The sequence below is a fragment of the Oncorhynchus mykiss genome, chromosome 27 (genome assembly GCF_013265735.2).
Source record: "Oncorhynchus mykiss isolate Arlee chromosome 27, USDA_OmykA_1.1, whole genome shotgun sequence".
NCBI lineage: Eukaryota > Metazoa > Chordata > Actinopteri > Salmoniformes > Salmonidae > Oncorhynchus > Oncorhynchus mykiss.
In genome coordinates this window covers 2255780-2276528 of record NC_048591.1, presented here as the reverse complement: position 1 = coordinate 2276528, position 20749 = coordinate 2255780, and the positions used below count along the sequence as shown (strand labels likewise).

The 20749-nt window shown below is 40.1% G+C and overlaps 1 protein-coding gene across 2 annotated transcripts in view; it reads left to right on the top strand.

The window, feature by feature from the left end:
• LOC110507325 (beta-1,3-glucosyltransferase) overlaps positions 1-20749 on the top strand; it is a 180508-nt gene that overhangs the window by 129690 nt on the left and 30069 nt on the right. The window contains exons 5-9 of one of the 2 annotated variants that reach the window (XM_021587245.2): positions 241-317; positions 1574-1685; positions 4212-4348; positions 5452-5515; positions 19138-19269. In XM_021587245.2, the coding sequence (XP_021442920.1) occupies positions 241-317; positions 1574-1685; positions 4212-4348; positions 5452-5515; positions 19138-19269 (522 nt within the window). The remainder of the gene's footprint in view (positions 1-240; positions 318-1573; positions 1686-4211; positions 4349-5451; positions 5516-19137; positions 19270-20749) is intronic. The other variant, XM_036965104.1, reaches the window with a different exon arrangement.

The following is a 20749-nucleotide window of genomic DNA, read 5'->3' as shown; positions in this document are numbered from 1 at the left end:
TTAGTTACTCTGCTCGAGATTACTGCTGTAAAGTAAAGACTACCTCTTAGGTTAATGTTTTAAAGTAAATACTATTTTAGTTAATCTGCTGTAAAGAAAATACTTCCTTGGGTTACTACTGTAAACACTTCCTTAGTTACTCTGCTCTGAAGTCAATACTTCTTTAGGTTACTGCTGTAAAGTAAAGATTTCCAGAGGTCCCACTGTTGGGCTTGACTTAAACACTCTTTCTCTTTTCAGACACCCCCTCCGGTCCTGCTCCTCCACAGTCTGACAGACAATGAGGGAGACTGGAGCATCCTTCCTGTGCTGCCTTAGTAAGTGCTTGGACCTGTCAGCTCTCAAAAGAGCAGCCATTACCCACATTCACAAAGACTTCCATCTTGTAATTCCCATCCATACAGTACAGTATGGATGTAACGATTCACCGATAAAGTTTAGCAAACATTTTTTGGACCTCAAATGACTTCCTACCTTCCGAAAATACCGCTCATATTTTGTGACAACGGCGTCCTCTCCTTCAGTGTTGAACTAAGAATGTAATTATGTTGATGGTTATTGAGTCATTTTGCATGCCGAACAACCCCGGGCAATATCAGTAGTCTATTCAAACTGCGCACTGTGTGCAGCAAAATGGCCTTCACAATATTAGGCTTTATTTGTTGAGTGACAACCAATGTAATTTGATAGGTAATTTTATTCAAATGCATTTTTGAAAATTGTGATTTACTGGAATATAAATAGCTTAAGCTACTGCCTGAATCAACTCAAGCATGCCATGCACATGCAACTTCCAAGACATGTTGGGCGAGCTTCACCATCCCTTCATCAAATCTAACATTGCCCCCCACCATAGACATACACGTCATTCACACATGCATGCAATCATGCACTCACTCACACACACCAGACAGAACCAGCTCATGAGCTCCATCCGCAGCAGGGCCACTCTAAAATGTCAACGTTGAGAACAGAGTGCCCCATGGTGGCGGTGGGGTGACGTCTTTGAAATCGTTTCAAATGAAAACGTGCAGTTCTTGTATCCTATAGGTGCTCGTATCTAGATACGTATCAAATCGCCTTGTAAGGAAAAGGTGCACATCAGCATGTGACTGTCTCCACCTGCTAGGGTCAGGCAAAAACATATCATCTCTGGCAAATAATCATGTAGCAATAATGGAGGTTATATGAAAGTATTATTGATTTAGTACAGCATGACCAATACACACAATACTTAATTAATTAGAATTTTAGAAGGTATTTCTACTATTGTATAACAGGATTAGCTACCATACTATGATAGTTACCTATAGCCGCCCGTCAACTTATGCCCTGTTCTGCCTTTTGCTAGCCTGGGTGTCAGTCTGTTTCTGCTCTCTTGCCAACTACTTATTGAATTCTCATGCCAAACATGATTATGATGGAGAAGGCAAGAGCGTAATACATATCTGGAACCAGGCTAGCCTTTTTCCTACAATGAGGTCAAAACGAGAGGTCATGTCATGAATGTATCCACTGGTTCAATAAGCTGTGCAAAGGTCTGGTGACCCTGACAGTATTTCTGCTTCCTCAGTTTATCCTTGTTGTTTGGGAAGAACTCATCCTGGTTGGTGTTTCTGGAAGAGGAGACTAACGTCAAGGTGACCAAACTGCTCCAGGCCCTCAGGAAGTTTGACAGGAGAAAAGTAAGTGACCCACAGACTTAGGATTGTAATAATAATATTTTTTACACGGAGGGACCGCTCTGTACCAGTCTTTACTTACCGTATTCACAGTACTTCACTTCTCCTTAGCCAACGACAGGGGAATTTCCCCACTGAGCACCAGCCTTCTGTCTCAGCAGCTGTAATAGTCAGTGGGTTGGACCTAGTCTTGGAAACCCACACCCTAGGCAACAGCAGTGACTAGGGTCTGGGATTAATGATGGACTGTCTTGGTAACTTCGAAAAGGAAAAAAACTATTCCGGGTATAGTCCTCTTCAGCAGAATACCGGCTCTGAAATACTAACCCTGGTTATGGTAAAATTAAAGTGAGTATTGGACATCATTTTTCATTCCAACCTTAAGCATTGGGTTGGATCCTGTATCTGGGCCCATACAAACCTAGTTTCTAGGGAGATAGGTTGCTTCCGGCAATATACCAATGCTCCAGCTTAACACATCTGTAGAAGTTCCAGCACCAGTTGGGATAGAGTGGTCGGAAATAGGAATCGTGTTACCGATAACGTCGCTGCCGGATCCACTTGTTGCTCTAGCTCAGGGATGGGCAACTCCAGTCCTCGGGGAACCCAGCTAACACACTTGACTCCAATAATCAACTTCAGTTTAGAATGCAATTAATTGAATAAGCTGTGTTTGCTAAGGATGGAGAAAAAGTGTGACACCACTCTGGCATCCCAGGACCGGAGTTGCCCATCTCTGCTCTAGCTAAATGCAATTCCTGCCTGCATTTTAAGCTCTGCCTACCCAAACTCATTATTTGTTGGGAGAGTTGTCTGTCATGAAGAGGAATTTTACGAAATGTTAGATAAAAGCCGACATCCTCCCCGAACCTTGTGCCGCTGCCTATCTCGACCTGTCTAGGCCTGCAGTCCAACCAGCCTGTAAAGCAGGCTGTCTGTCAAACACAGTATGAGCTGTTTTAGCCTCCCGTCCTCCGGAGGCCTATTTTAATCTCTCACTCCAACAATAATAATAATGTTAACATTTTATCTTGACCGGCAGCACAGATGCATGCAGGGTTTATTAAGGTGTCATCATTTGGGGCGGCAGGTAGCTTAGTGGTTAGAGCATAGGGCCAGTAACCGAAAGGTTGCTAGATCGAATCGCCGTCACTCTGCCCCTGAACAAGGCAGTTAACCCACTGTTCCGAGGCCGTCATTGTAAATAAGAATTTGTTCTTAACTGACTTGCCTGGTTAAATAAATAAGTATTTAAAAAAATATATATCAATTTTTTTTTATTTTTATCTACCATTTTACTTCTAGCTCGTCTCCAGGGCCACTCTCTGAGGTTCAGGATCCAGGTGTTGCAGGTTGATTACCTAGTTGTTTTAAACCACGAGCACAGGATGCCAATAGAAGGTTTTGTCCTCCATAGTGTTATTGAGTTAATATTAATTTTGTTTTAGAAAAGTGGATTCTGAGGATAAAACCAGATAATGACAGTTGAAAGAGGTGTTGCTTAATTTGTTTTTGAAGCAACACCTGTCATCCTATTGACTGTAGAAAAGTGAATGCTTAAACTTTCTGGATTTTGTTACCATCAATAATTTGTATAGGTTTTATCAATGTTTCCAATTTACTTGGCTTTCCTACGGTCAAACATATATTTCTTGTTGTCTTGGGAGTTCAAAAAATTGGTTTTTGTTGCTTATTTTTATGGATTGAAAGATGAGTTTTTTGATAAGCCTGGACAGTTGAAACAGGCTTTAAACCAAAGCACGGGATAGAGAACTCAAAGCCCAATATCATCCAACGGCCATCCTGATTAGTACATCACGATACTGTCCAATGAACAACATCAAACTAATTACACCTCCCGGTGGTACACCAGACCTTCACCAAAAAATGGTTTTGTTCTTATTAACAGAGAACAAAGGTTCAAGCTATTCTTACTCTGAAAAACAATGCATAATAATTAAGTGAACCTTCCATCTGCTAGCTGGGACAGCCTGGAACCTGTAAGGGATTCCAATTCCAAGTGGGAAATAGAATTCATTATTATCTCATCATCCACACACAGCCCTGAGCTCTGTGCACAGCGCTATATCAGGGATGTGGGCTGTCGGAAAGGATGTAGGCTGTCTTATGACTCATTTTAATAAATCACTCTGTATGTGTGACTTCAATTTAGACTCAATTCGATTCAGTATTAACGCAGGGACCATCTTTACTATGGTCAAATAAAGTCCCAGAATAGTTTTGGGTACTTTAAAAACAGCTACTACTTTAATAACTGGTAGACTCCCCTCAGAGATATGTTTCCATTTATCCGAATAAAATAAGTGTATGCATGCAAGCAGTAGTTTGTTAACAAAGACATGAGTAAATTTGCTTGTCATGTCTAATTGGGAATCATGTTTGCTCTTTTTATAAAATGTCTTTCTGCAATGTTTCTAATGTTTATCACCTCAATAAATACAGCCCAGATGTGTGGCGCATTAGCAGCAATGTCACCATGATGCTGATGATGTCACATCCATCCCTCAGGAGTGGTTCCTGGGTAAACCTCTTCATGATGAGGAGTCGACCATCATCCACCACTACGCCTTTGCAGAGAACCCCTCCATCTTTAAATACCCAGACTTCTCTGCTGCCTGGGCCCTTAGCATCCCCCTGCTTGACAGGTCAGGTCCTAATCTATATCTACCTTGTTTAACTCTTGTTGTCTCCATCTACCTTTAAAGGTGCAATCTGTGATTTGTACATCCATTTTTTTTTTTTTTTACTTCTAAATTAATTAAAAAACTACTGTATTTCTTCTTGGAAAATATAATTTATGAATGCCTCGTGAGATTAGTTCAACTGTTTTATCTGATCAGAACCCAAAATATAAGCTGTTTCAAAAATTTAAAGTGGTGGTCCCATATTTCATGAGCTGAAATAAAAAAATCCCATAAATGTTCCATACGCACAAAAAACGTATTTCTCTAAAATGTTGTGCACAAATTTGTTTATATCCTTCTTAGCGAGTATTTCTTCTTTGCCAAGATAATTCATCCAACTGACAGATGTGGCATATCAAGAAGCTGATTAAACAGCATGGTCATTACACAGGTGCACCTTGTGGGGACAATAAAAGGCCACTAAAATGTCACACAACACAGTGCCACAGATGTCAAGTTTTGAGGTGAGGGAGCGAGCAATTGGCATGCTGACTGCAGCAATGTCCACCAGAGCTGTTGCCTGATAATTGGATGTTCATTCCAACGTTGTTTTAGAGAATTTGGCAGTGCGTCCAACAGGCCTCACAACCACAGACCACGTGTAACATCCGGCTTCTTCACCTTTGGGATAAAGTCCACCCAGACCCACCCATGGTTGCACCCCTACCCAGTCATGTGAAATCCATCGATTAGGGCCTAATGATTTTTATTTCAACTGATTTCCTTATATGAACTGTAACTCAGTAAAATCTTTGAAATTGTTGCATGTTACGTTGATATTTTTGGTCAGTATAAGTTGAAAAAAAACACTTTATAGCTTTAAAACCTAGTTAGAACTATCAGTTTGATCTGACGGATGCACCCATAGATCTATTTTCCCTATTGGTCTTTCGAAACCTGAATAGTGACCACATCTCAGCAATAATGTGCTCTACTGGACAATAACTTTTTTTTTATACTGTTTATTTCAGTCTATCAATAATCATTGTACAATTCTTAGTGGTCTAGGGAAATAAGAATATTGATAACTGCAAATTCTAATAGACAGGGATTTGATCTTGCAGGCTCGCAAGCAAAGTGAGAGATGACCCACTCAAGTCTGACTTCACTATCGATCTGAAGCATGAGGTAAGATTTATATCTGACCGCTTTATCACTGTGAGTTCTGATGGTTCTAATGGAAATGCTAGAGTAATGTATAAAGAGTAATTCAATCAAATGTAAAATATTGGAATATCGGCTACATTTGACGGCATGGAGTAAAGCAGATGTTTTTATCGCTTCATAATTTGTGTCACTAACCACGAATCCCTCCACAGTTTTTATGCACATATAAAACCCATATTTAAAAAATGATGGAAACAGGAAGTCTGGGTACAATTTTAGAAATGCAAACAGATAAAAAAAATGTCGACATGGTGGGATCTTTTTGTGTCTGTAAAATTAATTATGCGAGAAATGGAAGTGGAAATGTGTTAATGCGCAAATATTGATATAACCATCATATTGGGGGAAACAAATTGGAGTCCCACTATGTCTCGAGAAAGAATGCAGTTTATTAGGCTACAGATTAAATAAATGATGATGACGTTCAGAGTATGGTGTGAGTGCATAGTGATCTTGATGCTCCTTTCCCAAAAAAATTGAGGATCTCATTCTGGTGACATGATGATTATTGCTTGACTGCCGTTTGACAAATAAAAATATCCTCGCTCTTATCCATAATAATCTCATCATGTAACTAGCCTACCGGCATTGTATCTACAAGCTGTTGGTTAGAGCACACGTGCCAAGACCAGAGTGGGCACATTTGCTATTTAACACAACAGTTTGTGACAAAACTAGAGTTAGAGTTGAAAATGTGATGGAAACTCATATAACTTTAGATTTTTTTTTCCGGACATGAAAACTTAAGCGTTAAAAGTATTGTACATTTTCAGTGCACTACGTCATCACACACTGCTTTTTGCCCGCAACAAGTCCATTTGATGGAAGCACACCACTGGTGGGAAAATTTGCATATTTTATTTTTGCTGATTCTAGAATATTGTCATGAAAATCTGTTGCAAATTGGATTGAAACCTAGTTTATCTTCAATTTGTATTATCCTTCTCTGCTGTCCCCTGCCTTTTTCTGCTGCTGTTGACTGGAGAGCCAAGCAGATGCTAATCAAGTGAAGTATAATTTAATATAACCAGGTGTCAAAAACTCATTACATCTGACAATAGCCCAATAGAAGCAGCTTCCTCCTCATAAAGCCCCGGTGGCTGTCACATTGTTGTCTGAGGACACTCTGTCCCTGTGACTTTGCCTTTCCATTCTGTTTTTTTAGCCCAATATCAGAGCATCTTCAGTCCTTCATTCAGGGGAGAAATAGAATTGCACTCACTGTATCCCTGTCTCTCTGTCTTATCTGGGTTTTTCTCCCAACTGTCTGGACTCATATTGCCTGTCACATTTCTCTGACTCATGGATTTAGCCTCAGATATGAAAGACAGGGAAAGATAACACTTTACAATAAGGATATATTAACATTAGTTAATGCATTAGTTAACCTGAATAAATAATTCATTCATATATCTACTAAGCAATTATTCATGGTATCTATGTTTACTAAGCCATCAACAATCCATGAATTAATTATTTATCAAGCTTATAGTTCATGTTAGTTAATAGGTTAGACGTCAGTGAGGTATTTTACATTATTGATCATGGTCTGCTGATGGAAAAATGTACAGTTGAAGTCAGAAGTTTACATAGGCCTTAGCCAAATACATTTAAACTCAGTTTTTCACAATTACTGACATTTAATCCTAGGAAAAATTCCCCGTCTTAGGTCAGTTAGGATCACCACTTTATTTTAAGAATGTGAAATGTCAGTATAATAGTTGAGTGAACGATTTATTTCAGCTTTTATTTATTTCATCACATTCCCAGTGGGTCAGAAGTTTACATACGCTCAGTTAGTATTTGGTAGCATTGCCTTTAAATTGTTTAACTTGGGTCAAACGTTTTCCCACAAGCTTCCCACAATAAGTTGGGTGAATTTTGGCCCATTCCTCCTGACAGAGCTGGTATAACTGAGTCAGGTTTCTAGGCCTCCTTGCTCGCACACGCTTTCTCAGTTCTGCCCATAAATTCTCTATAGGATTGAGGTCAGGGCTTTGTGATGGCCACTCCAATACCTTGACTTTGTTGTCCTTAAGCCATTTTGCCACAACGTTGGAAGTATGCTTGGGGTCATTGTCCATTTGGAAGACCCATTTGCAACAAGCTTTAACTTCCTGACTGATGTCTTGAGATGTTGCTTCAATAATCATTTTCCTTCCCTCATGATGCTATCTATTTTGTGAAGTGCACCAGTCCCTCCTGCAGCAAAGCACCCCCACAACATGATGCTGCCACCCCCCTGCTTCACAGTTGGGATGGTGTTCTTCAGCTAGCAAGCCTCCCCCTTTTTCTCCAAACATAACGATGGTCATTATGGCCAAACAGTTCTATTTTTGTTTCATCAGACTAGAGGACATTTCTCCAAAAGTACGATCTTTGTCCCCATGTGCAGTTGCAAACCGTGTCTGGCTTTTTTATGGCGGTTTTGGAGCTGTGGCTTCTTCCTTGCTGAGAGGCCTTTCAGGTTATGTCAATATAGGACTCGCTTTACTGTGTTTATAGATACTTTTGTACCCGTTTCCTCCAGCATCGTCACAAGGTCCTTTGCTGTTGTTCCGGGATTGATTTGCACTTTTCGCACCAAAGTACGTTCATCTCTAGGAGACAGAACGCGTCTCCTTCCTGAGCGGTATGACGGCTGCGTGGTCCCATTGTTACGGTTTTCTTCGGGTGAAGGAGAGTCAGACCAAAATGCAGCGTGGTATTCTTGATACATGTTTTAATAACGATGAAAAACGAACAATACAAAAACAACAACCGTAACGTGAAAACCTATACAGCCTATCTGGTGCAAACAAACACAGAGACAGGAACAATCACCCACGAAACACTCAAAGAATATGGCTGCCTAAATATGGTTCCCAATCAGAGACAACGATAAACACCTGCCTCTGATTGAGAACCACTCCAGACAGCCATAGACTATGCTAGAACACCCCACTAAGCCACAGTCCCAATATCTACAAAAACCCCAAGACAAAACACACCACATAAATAAACCCATGTCACACCCTGGCCTGACCAAAATAATAAAGAAAACACAAAATACTAAGACCAGGGCGTGACACCCATGGTGTTTATACTTGCGTACTATTGTTTGTACAGATGAACGTGGTACCTTCAGGCTTTTGAAAATTGCTCCCAAGGATGAACCAGACTTGTGGAGGTCTACAATTTTTTTTCTGAGTTCTTGACTGATTTCTTTAGATTTTCCCATGATGTCAAGCCAAGAGGCACTGAGTTTGAAGGACTTGAAATACATCCACAGGTACACCTCCAATTGACTGAAATTATGTCAATTAGCCTATCAGAAGCTTCTAAAGTCATGACATCATTTTCTGGAATTTTCCAAGCTGTTTAATTAAATGCACAGTCAACTTGTATGTATGTAAACTTCTGATCCACTGGATTCGTCATACAGTGAATTATAAGTGAAATACTCTGTCTGTAAACAATTGTTGGAATAATGACTTGTGTCATGCAAATTAGATGTCCTAACTGACTTGCCAAAACTTTAGTTTGTTAACAAGAAATTTGTGGAGTGGTTGAAAAATAAGTTTTAATGACTCCAACCTAAGTGTATGTAAACTTCAGACTACAACTGTATGTGTTATGGCAGTACACCCCCTGCTATATTGTGGATAAAGAGTTACCTGTAACAGAACACAGAGGGTGTTCTTTAACAGTGGGGACTGTGAAGTGGCACATACACAGGCACAGACACACATGATAAGACACGCACTCGACACACATGTACATATGGATGTTGTATTGTAAATATGTGGTAGTGGAGTAGTGGCCCGAGGGAACATACTAAATGTATTGGGTAAAGTGTTATGAAATATAATGTAATGTAATATTTTTTGTTATATATACAGTGGGGCAAAAAAGTATTTAGTCAGCCATCAATTGTGCAAGTTATCCCACTTAAAAAGATGAGAGAGGCCTGTAATTTTCATCATAGGTACACTTCAACTATGACAGACAAAATGAGAAAAAAAATCCAGAAAATCACATTGTAGGATTTTCAATGAATTGATTTGCAAATTATGGTGGAAAATAAGTATTTGGTCACCTACAAACAAGCAAGATTTCTGGCTCTCACAGACCTGTAACGTCTTCTTTAAGAGGCTCCTCTGTCCTCCACTCGTTACCTGTATTAATGGCACCTGTTTGAACTTGTTATCAGTATAAAAGACACCTGTCCACAACAATCTGCAATAGGTAAGCAGCTTGGTTTGAAGAAATCAACTGTGGGAGCAATTATTAGGAAATGGAAGACATACAAGACCACTGATAATCTCCCTCGATCTGGGGCTCCACGCAAGACCCGTGGGGTCAAAATGATCACAAGAACGGTGAGCAAAAATCCCAGAACCATACGGGGGGACCTAATGAATGACCTGCAGAGAGCTGGGACCAAAGTAACAAAGCCTACCATCACACACTACGCCGCCAGTGACTCAAATCCTGCAGTGCCAGACGTGTCCCCCTGCTTAAGCCAGTACATGTCCAGGCCCGTCTGAAGTTTGCTAGAGAGCATTTGGATGATCCAGAAGAAGATTGGGAGAATGTCATATGGTCAGATAAAACCAAAATATAACTTTTTGGTAAAAACTCAACTTGTCGTGTTTGTAGGACAAAGAATGGTGTGTGTGTTCCATCCAAAGAACACTATACCTACTGTGAAGCATGGGGGTGGAAACATCATGCTTTGAGGCTGTTTTTCTGCAAAGGGACCAGGACGACTGATCCGTGTAAAGGAAAGAATGAATGGGGCCATGTATCGTGAGATTTTGAGTGAAAACCTCCTTCCATCAGCAAGAGCATTGAAGATGAAACATGGCTGGGTCTTTCAGCATGACAAAGATCCCAAACACACCGCCCGAGCAACGAAGGAGTGGCTTCGTAAGAAGCATTTCAAGGTCCTGGAGTGGCTGACTAAATACTTGTTTGCCCCACTGTAACTGCCCTAATGTTGCTGGACCCCAAGAAGAGTAGCTGATACCTTGGCAGCAATGGGGATCCTTAATAAGTACAAATACAAAAATAAGTCCCTGCGTCTAAACCATTCATTAACAAATGGTCTGTTAGGACAGTTTCATGTGAGTAAAGGGGTAATAATGAATATTGATGGTATGTTAAGGGTTTATTATTAACACATTATTTGTAGTGATGGTAGTTCATGTTATTGAGAAATGATCTTTATTGTTTAAAAATAGCTTGTGTGTGCTATAAGTATTATTTTGTTATTAATGTTAAATAGCTTTGACTTCTTTGACTTATTCTAACTTTGGTACAAATCGCACATTTACCAGTGGCTAACTGATGTGCCATGACAACTTGTTAATCATTAGCGAACTAACTGCATCAAAAAATTTATTAATACATCAGAGTATGTCATTTATCTTTAATTTCAAAAGCAGAATTATCAACATCACAGTTTCATCACAAGCTTTTCTAACATTAGCTAACTTGAAAGATTAGCCTACCAAAACAGTAGCTAGCTAACAGCAGATAATGACTTGGTATAAATGTCTGCATTGAACTTCATTTTGGTAGCCAAATGTTTGCCGTTTGTTGTAAATACTGCTGTCACAGTGTTTTGAAATGTTAGACATGGCATGCTAGCTAATCATTAGCTTGGTGGCTAGCTTCTTTTTTTGTGATTACAGGTTTTATTTGTCATTATGGTGAGCTGCAGTGATTTACAAATCTTGGTTTGATATTGAAGTGTAGTATGTTGTCCCCTGGAGGTGGAGGTGAAGTAGCTGTGTAATTTCGTAGCCTACATTTTTCTGGAACAGAGAGAGGCAAACACGAACTCACTGGGCACGTCGAACCAGCGCTTCTCACTTGCAGCTTTCATCTCCAGACAGTCCTTTCCTACTCCAGTGTTATTGGGCTCGTAAGTGTTGCGGTTAGTGTAATAAAATCTGTACCAATCTGACAACATCCATGTTCCCTCCTTGACTGCATCAAAACCTCCATCCCAGGTCCTAGGTAGCTGGCCAGTGGTATCCTGTATCAGTGCTTGCATGGAATGGTACTTTAAAAAGCTCTGCACGGATGCTCGGTTTCTACTAAGTGCCAAACAGTTTTGCTCCAAATTGGCCCATGAACACTGAATGCTGACAAACTGGAAACAGCGTGATCCATAGGTTTTCATCAAGGATTCTGCCACCACTATGCTTCACCATAGGGATTGTGCCAGGTTTTCTCCAGACGTGACGCTTGACATTCAGGCCAAAGAGTTCAATCTTGGTTTCATCAGCCCTGAGAATATTGTTTCTCATGGTCTGAGAGTGTAGATTGATGAGGAAGAATGTACATTCTCTCCATTTTATAATAAGGCTGTAACGTAACAAAATGTGGAAAAGGTAAAGGGGTCTGAATACTTTCCGAATGCACTGTATATCAGACCGAATAGCACTGGTATGACAAAATATGTATTTTTACTACTCTAATTACCTTGGTAACCAGTTAATAATAGCAATAAGGCACCTTGGGGGTTTGTGGTATGTGACCAATATACAACGGCCCTTGAGCCCTTGAGCAAGGCAGTTAATCCACTGTTCCTAGGCCGTCATTGAAAATAAGAATTTGTTCTTAACTGACTTGCCTAGTTAAATGAAGGTTTTTTAAAAAAACTCCTGCTTTTAAGTAGGGTGTACATAACATACACTATGGACACCCCTTCATATTGGTGCATTTGGCTATTACAGCCACACCCATTGATGACAGGTGTACAAAATTGAGCACATAGCCATGCAATGTCTATAGACAAACATTGTCAGTAGAATGGCTTGTACTGAAGAGCTCAGTGACTTTCAACCTCCACCATCAGAGGATGCCACCTTTCCAACAAGTCAGTTTTTCACATTTCTGCCCTGCTAGAGCTGCCCTGGTCAACTGCAAGTGCTGTTATGTCTATGAACAACAATGTCTCAGCCGCAAAGTGGTAGGCCATCAAGCTCACAGAACGTCAAGTGCTGAAGCATGTAGTGCGTAAAAATTGTCTGTCCTCGGTTGCAACACTCAGTACCGAGTTCCAAACTGCCTCTAGAAGCAATGTCAGCACAATAACTGTTTGTCAGGAGCTTCATGAAATGGGTTTCCATAAGTCTAAGATAATTATGGCAATGCCAAGTGTTGGCTGGAGTGGTGTAAAGCTCGCCACCATTGGACTCTGGAGCATTGGAAATGCATTTTCCGGAGTAATACATCACTATCTGGCAGTCCGACGGATGAATCTGGGTTTGTTGGATGCCAGGAGAACGCTACCTGCCTGAATGCATAGTGCCAACTGTAAACTTTGGTGGAGGAAGAATGATGGTCAGGGGCTGTTTTTCATGGTTTGGGCTAGGCCCCTTAGTTCCAGTGAGGGTAAATCTTAACATTACAACATACAATGATATTCTAGACTGTCCTTCCAACTTTGTGGCAACAGTGTGGGGAAAGCCCTTTCCTGTTTCAGCATGACAATGCCCCCGTGCACAAAGCGAGGTCCATACAGAAATGGTTTGTCGAGATCGGTGTGGAAGAACTTGACTGGCAGAACTTGACTGGCTTGCACAACCCCATCGAGCACCTTTGGGATGAATTGGAACTCGAACTGCGAGGCCTAATCGCCCAACATCAGTGTCCGACATCAACGCTCTTGTGACTGAATGAAAACAAGTCCCCTCAGCAATGTTCCAACATCTAGTGGAAAACCTTCCCAGAATAGTGAAGGCTGTTATAGCAGCAAAGGTTCGACGAGCAGTTGCCCTCATACTTATGGCCATGTAGAGTATCTCTCACGCAACAATTTGTTCCTAATCAAACAAAAGTTTGTCAATAATTATTTAGGTTCATGATTAATCTCCTCCACCCATTTTCTTTTCATATTGCATCGTCAGTTGTTTTTTAAAGCATCTATGTCTACCTTAATTTGGTTTTCGTATGTATGTTCACAGTCAGACTGTTGGAAAAGGTCAGACATTTCGGATGCCCAGGCTTTCCCGTATGGAGAGAACCCATTGAAAACTTTTGCTGGCTATTCTGGCAATTGGCATATCCAACAGTCGATTCCAAAGTCTCACCATGCATGCCTTCCATCTCAGCTCACAGGGTTCCCAGCACAGGTCCCCACTAATTCCCAGTGTAGGTGCAAACTTGTGGACACACAAAAAATTACGTACTGCTTTATTTCTGCTATATTTCTATAAAACCTGTATTTCTATGGAAGGCCGGGCAACGGTGGATGACTGTTACCTAAATAACGTATAACTCATACCTTATTGACCGTTGAAAAAGATTTAGTGGAATTCACAGGGAAGGGAGGGTTGGGGAATTTCTCTCAAACCTCCAAATTAAAATGGTTTTATTACTTGATTATTAATTATGATAATGATGCCGATATGTCTGTTTATGTATATATTTCACTTTATTATTAGAACATTCAAATGTGCAGCAGTAAGGCAACAGTTTATACAATGACATAACGTGATAGTTCAGCAATTTTTGCATACTTAGATATTTGCTTCCTTACCTTGAAAGGACTCGGAGTGACATCTAGTGTCCTGCTAGGTGACCTAAACTGGGACATGCCTCTTAAGGATCCGTCCCTTTTAAAAAAAATTGTCACCTAAAATGACATACCCAAATGTAGCTCAGGACCTGAAGCAAGGATATGCATATTCTTGATACCATTTGAAAGGAAATACTTAGAAGTTGGTGGAAATGTGAAATAAATGTAGGAGAATATAACACATTAGATCTGGTAAAAGATAATACAAAGAAAAATACTTTTTTTTTTTATACAATCATCTTTGAAATGCAAGAGAGACGCCATAATGTATTATTCAAGCCCAGTCGCGATTTTGGCCACAAGATGGCAAGAGTGTATTTTAAAGTTTTAGACTGATCCAAAGAACCATTGCATTTCTGTTCAACATTTTGTATCAAGACTGCCCAAATGTGCCTAATTTGTTTATTAATAACTTTTCAAATTCATAATTGTGCACTCTCCTCAAATAAGAGCATGGTATTATTTTACTGTAATAGCTACTGTAAATTGGACAGTGCAGTTAGATTAACAAGAATTTAAGTTTTCTGCAAATGTTACTTACAACATCATGCTAATCACATTAGCCTAGCTTAGCTTAATCGTCCTGATCCTGTAGTGGTTAAAGGGTGAGATAAAGCTGATCATAACTGTTATAGCCCAATTTCTATCTTGCCCTGTTTATCAAGTGTTGGAAAAACTTGACAATAATCAACGAGCTTTGTTGATGTCTATAGTATTCTCTCTGGGATGCAATCTGGTTTCTGCTCAAGTTATGGATGTGTCACTGCTTTTGACTCTAAGCAATGTTGTGCTGCTATTTTCATAGACTGTACACTGTCCTTCTCTCAGCTCATATCGAAAGCTGCAGTCTAAGGTTAAATCTAGACATGGTTTTCTCTATCGTAATCACTCCTCTTTCACCCCAGCTGCCAAACTGACCCTGATTAAGATGACCATTTTACCCTTGCTAGATTACAAAGATTTATGCTTATTTATAAAAATCCTCTTAGACCTCACTTCCCCTATCTGAGATGCCTACTGCAACCCTCATCCTCCACAGCATCCATTCTGCCAGTCACATTCTGTTGAAGGTCCCCAAAGCACACACATCCCTGGGTCACTCCTCTTTTTATTTTGCTACAGCTAGCGACTGGACCGAGCTGCAAAAACCACTAAAACTAGACAGTTTTATCTCCATCTCTACATTCCAAGACTCAATCATGTAACTTGTTCTTAGTTGACTTGCCTTGTTAAATAAAGGTTAAATTAAATAGAAAATGACTGCAATCCACACCTTTTTGTTTGTTTAGTTTTTTGTTAAATTAGCAACTGCCAACATCTAGCAACATTATCATTTTAGACCAATTCCCCATGCACAGTCATATCCAAAATGATTGCCACCCTTGAAAAAGATAAGCAAAAAGTACAAAAAAAATGTATTTAAAAAATGTAGCTATATTATATGCAATTTTTTTTTTTTTTTTAGGTATTTGGACATCTGTTCGTTGAACATCTCATTCCAAAATCATTGTCATTAATATGGAGTTTGTTCCCCTTTACTGCTATAACAGCCTCCACTCCTTCTGGTAAGGCTTTTCACTAGATGTTGGAACATTGCTGCGGGGACTTTCTTTCACAAGCGCATTAGTGAGGTCGGGCACTAATGTTGGGCGATTAGGCCTGACTCGCAGTCGGCGTTCTAATTCTTCCCGACGGTGTTCGATGGGGTTGAGGTCAGGGCTCTGTGCAGGCCAGTCAAGGTCTTCCACACCGATCATGACAAACCATTTCTGTATGGACCTCGCTTTATGCACGGGGGCATTGTCATGCTGAAACAGGAAAGGGCCTTCCCCAGGCAGTTTGGAACTCAGTAGTGAGTGTTGCAACGGAGGACAGACACATTTTACTTGTTCTGTTAGCTTGTGTGGCCTACCACTTCCCTGCTGAGCTGTTGTTGCTCCTAGACATTTCCACTTCACAATAACAGCACTTACAGTTGACCTGGGCAGCTCTAACAGGGCAGAAATTTGACAAACAGACTTGTTGGAAAGGTGGTGTCCCATGACGGTGCCACGTTGAAACTCATTGAGCTCTTCAGTACAGCCATTCTACTGTCAATGTTTGTCTATGGAGATTGCATGGCCGTGTGCTCAATTTTATGTACCTGTCAGCAACGGGTGTGGCTGAAATAGATGAATTCACTAGTTTGAAGGGGTGTCCATATGCTATTGTATATACTGTAGTTACCAAAACTACAAAATAGCAAAATTAGATACAATAACTATCTAAGATACTCAAGTGAGAGAGTGGTGTGGAGCCATTCACTCTTTCCTTCCTCTAACAACTTGGCAGGACCGTCTTTGTTTCGGCGACGGTCTTAGTTTTGCTGACGAGACCACCACTGACACGACCGCCGCTTACAGCTGCCGCTGAGAAACCAGGGGAGACTAAACAAATTGTTAATTGCTTAGTAGAGGTGAAGAGAACACTTTTCTGTACTAATTGCTGATTGCCTAGGAGAGGAGAAACCACTCCCACTCTAATACAGCCACTGATTACCAAAACAAGTTACAAATTGCCCTGCCCCTTGATCCTGGTTGATGTGTCAACAACTATCTGCAGTCAGCAGTTCACACACCAACTAGGCTACTGGGAAGACAGGCAGGACTTAAAGTAGATGGCCCTAGCTAGCAAAAAGACAGTAATAGACAATATATCAAGACAAATAATATACTTATCACACCTGGCGATATCAGGAGTTCTCTAGATCTAAAAACTACCATGAAGTCTGAAAGACAGACTGAGTGTGTGGGGAGCTAGTAGGCCAAGTAGGTGGGGTGGTCACCTTGACTGACGGTTCTTTGAAAACGCCTATGTCAAGCAACATGAATGTGGTGTTGCAGTGAGATTATCTCCAGAAAATTTGCTGCTACACAATGCAAATCAAACAACATTGAAATTGCATGCAACATCCAATCCTATCATCCATCACATCATGGTTTCATAATGATACTTTTTTTTATCCAACTGTTTGGTTATTGTAACAGCATCAATATAGACAAAAATGTTAGCTGTATAATTAAACTAGCTAGCAAGTTCATCATGGACAATTTCAGTTGAAAATGTACAGCTTGAGGTCTGGGTACTTTTCATTAAATATACTGTGTATGTTGACTGCCAGACAATGTTCATATATTATGACTATCAACGTTGTCAAGAAGTTTGTATGAATCTTATGTTTGATGTGTCTCTTGATGTAATGACATGACAACTGCGTTGGAGTTTTGGGAAGCCCTTTCCTCGCTTTTGTTCTATGTTGGCTGTAGACCTAGCTAACCAGTTACTAGCTAACACCAGACACAGAAAAAAGCTAAAACCTATAAGTATCTTTGCCTTAGGGGAAACCTGTAATTATATTTGCTGACACGCTGCAGAAATGGACACCAGTTTACTAGCTACTTAGCTATTTTGAGGTCGACCGATTAATAGGAATGGCCGATTAGGGCAGATTTCAAGTTTTCATAACAATCGGAAATCGGTATTTTTGGAAACTTTATTAATGTAGAAGAAAATAAAAAAATGTCCTACTTTGGTCATCCTACTTTAATCTGGTTTCATCCAAATATCATCAAATTTCATGAAAAACATGATTTGGGTTGTTTAGGACCTCTTTAATCTCAAATTAAATAACTGTATTGTGGCTATTCATGGCTACCTGTTTCACTGAGGCATTAAAAAAGAGGTAACACGCATGTAAAATCCAAATAACTCACAAATGATAAGATTGAAATGGTTTTTGACTTTCATAAATCAGGCAATGGGTATGTAAAAACAACTGAAAACTAAATATACCACTTACCACTATTAGGGCAACAATTAAGAAGTTTTAAACCACTGGAACCATGCTAAACTTGCTAAACACACAGAGAAGATGTTCGGGAGGCAAAGAAAAGTCCAAGGGCCACAGTTGGAGAATTACAGAACTTGGTCGCATCTTGGGGTCATCAAATCTAATATTAGACGCCACCTCCAAGCCAATAGGGTATTTGGAAGGGTTGCCATAGAAATGTCTTTATTGAGAGCAACCAACAAATGTAAACACCTAGAATTTGCTAAACATCATTGTCACTTGGATTGGAACCGGGTGCTTATGGTCAGATGAGATGAAAATGGAGCTCTTTCTCCACACACACAACAGTGGTGGGTTTGGCTCGACAGAAGGATGCATATGTGGAAAATAACCTAATATCTACTGTAAGATATAGTGGTTGATCTTTGATGTTATTGGAGATGTTTTGCTGCCACTGGTCCTGGGGCCCTTTCTGAAGTCAATGGCATTATGAACTAGTAGGACATTTTAGCCAAAAACCTGGTTGCCTCTGCCGGGAGGTTGAAACTTGGCATCAAGTGGATCTTCCAGCAAGACAATGACCCCAGGCACACATCAAAATCCACACAGAAATGTTTAATTGACCACAAAATAAACATTTTGCAATGGCCATCAGTCTCCGGACATGAACTCCATTGAAAACCTGAAAACAAGGGTGCCAATAATTTTGACATTTTTTAACATTTATTTTACAACTTGTTGAACAATATATTTTTCTCAGAGCAATTTGTATTGCTCTGAGCGAAATGCTTTGGTTTGGCTGGCGCCTAACTGAACGAGTGTGCTCGCATACTCCTTTAAAAGACTTAAGCTAGAAAAACAAGAAAAAGCAGCGAGAGTACTGTTTGTACACGATGAGACGCCATAGCCACTTTCTCAAAAAAGTTTGAATTATTCTAAGATAACTCAAGAAATCTGTCATCATTTTGACGTTTTTGTCGAGTAGATCTTAAGATGTTTGAAAACGATTGGTCTCTCGTTGAATGACAACAAACATTTAATAGAAGAATCCGTACTGTTGACAAATTTCCGACGAAGGGGCATAGACTTCAACTACCGATTTCGGCTTGCCTCAAGAAAAAATGTGTTTACATGAGCAGCTGAAAAAAATAGTAACAGTATCTTCCCATGTTGTTGCAGGTAGCTCTGTATATCTGGGAGAATGGCCAAGGGCCTCGTCTGACGGCAGTCCCAGAGCTGTGTACTGAGCCAGAACACTCTCCCACTGCCCAACACTGTGCTACCACCCTCAGCAGTCCTGCTCCCCTGTGTGTAGGTACCAAGTTGTGCATACTGTACATCACAGGTCCATTATTGACCACAGATCTGGGTTGAATAGTTTTTTTTTCTTACTTGGTGCACTTGATTGGGGTTTAACCGGCATTGCACCAATGGAATAGTCACAAAGGGGCAGATACATGCTTTTGGCCCAAATCTGCAACACCCCCCTGGTCTCACACAGGAACGATGATTATGTCAGTCTTTATGCATGCAAACTATCAGAGAGTTGGAGAGGAATCTCAGGATTACTTCATTGTCCAAATCCTCTTTTTCCCTCAAGCGTTATTTTAGAGAACCCTCACATCTTCTTCCAGTACTTTACATTCCTGGATGAGACACTCTTCAGCAGGAAATTCCATGCTGGATTTCTGTTTTACAGCGTCGGGCAGCTGGCGTCCTCAAGAGCCGTGTTGGTATCACACCTTGTACCGCTTTTCGGGATTCATGTGTAACAAATAAATGAGAATTACAACCCTTGATGACTCCATCTTAACTTCATTGTATCCTATAAGGTTATTCAAGCAATAGTAAAATAGACTACAGACAAGTGTTCCCTCATTCAGGGACAGCGATCTCTCTCTGTCCTTCTCGTGATCCCAATCACACGTAGGACTATTGATAAATTATAAACTTCTTAGTGTTTACATTGCCCATTTAAGTATTTTTACTGAGAGTAATCAAGCCTCACCAGAAAGTCATAACAGAGGTCAGAGGTCATTCAACCCCATTAACTGAGTGTTTTTTTCCCTGTATCTCAGACATTACTTAAAAATATTTCAAACATTTTGTGTATCAGGTTTACATTGGATTTTTCCTTACATTTCTTAACAAGAGAATGTGTGCAACCACATTTCTGACAATAGATACTTTCATTTGTGTGCCCTTTAAGGTGCATCATTTCTAACCTGTGAAAAACCAATTAAAACCAAAATAACAAGACCCCACACAATAAACCAGTATTAACACCACTAACAAATATTCATAGCAGGTAAAAACAAACAAAATGGTTAGGCCTTACTTAATTTGGGAGTTCCCTTAACAACTCAATCTGGGTAGCTTCATACTAACTCCCAAGGCACCTGCCTCGGAAAGCATTTAACATTATAAACATGATTAAAAAAAACTTGGTAGCAGACATTCCATCAGTCCTGGAAGAAAGAAAATAAACATGTACTTAGTTTGCACATCATCAGTCCAAAAAATTCTTAATCTTAATTGAGTTAACTGCATCTTGGGCAGGAAGTCTTAAGCCATGCCTACACAGAATTATACTTCAGACACATCAGATGATATGGTGTCCCATTAAGCGGAATAGGCACCTTCTAAAGATAACCATCCCAGATCCTCTTTTTGTAATCTTATCATTTTTACCTGTTGCATTGGCATATGTTCTGTACGGACAGTCCCTGAGACCTAAACTAGTCATAATATGAAACCTGTTGTTTGACAACTCTACTAGGTCCTTCAAAAA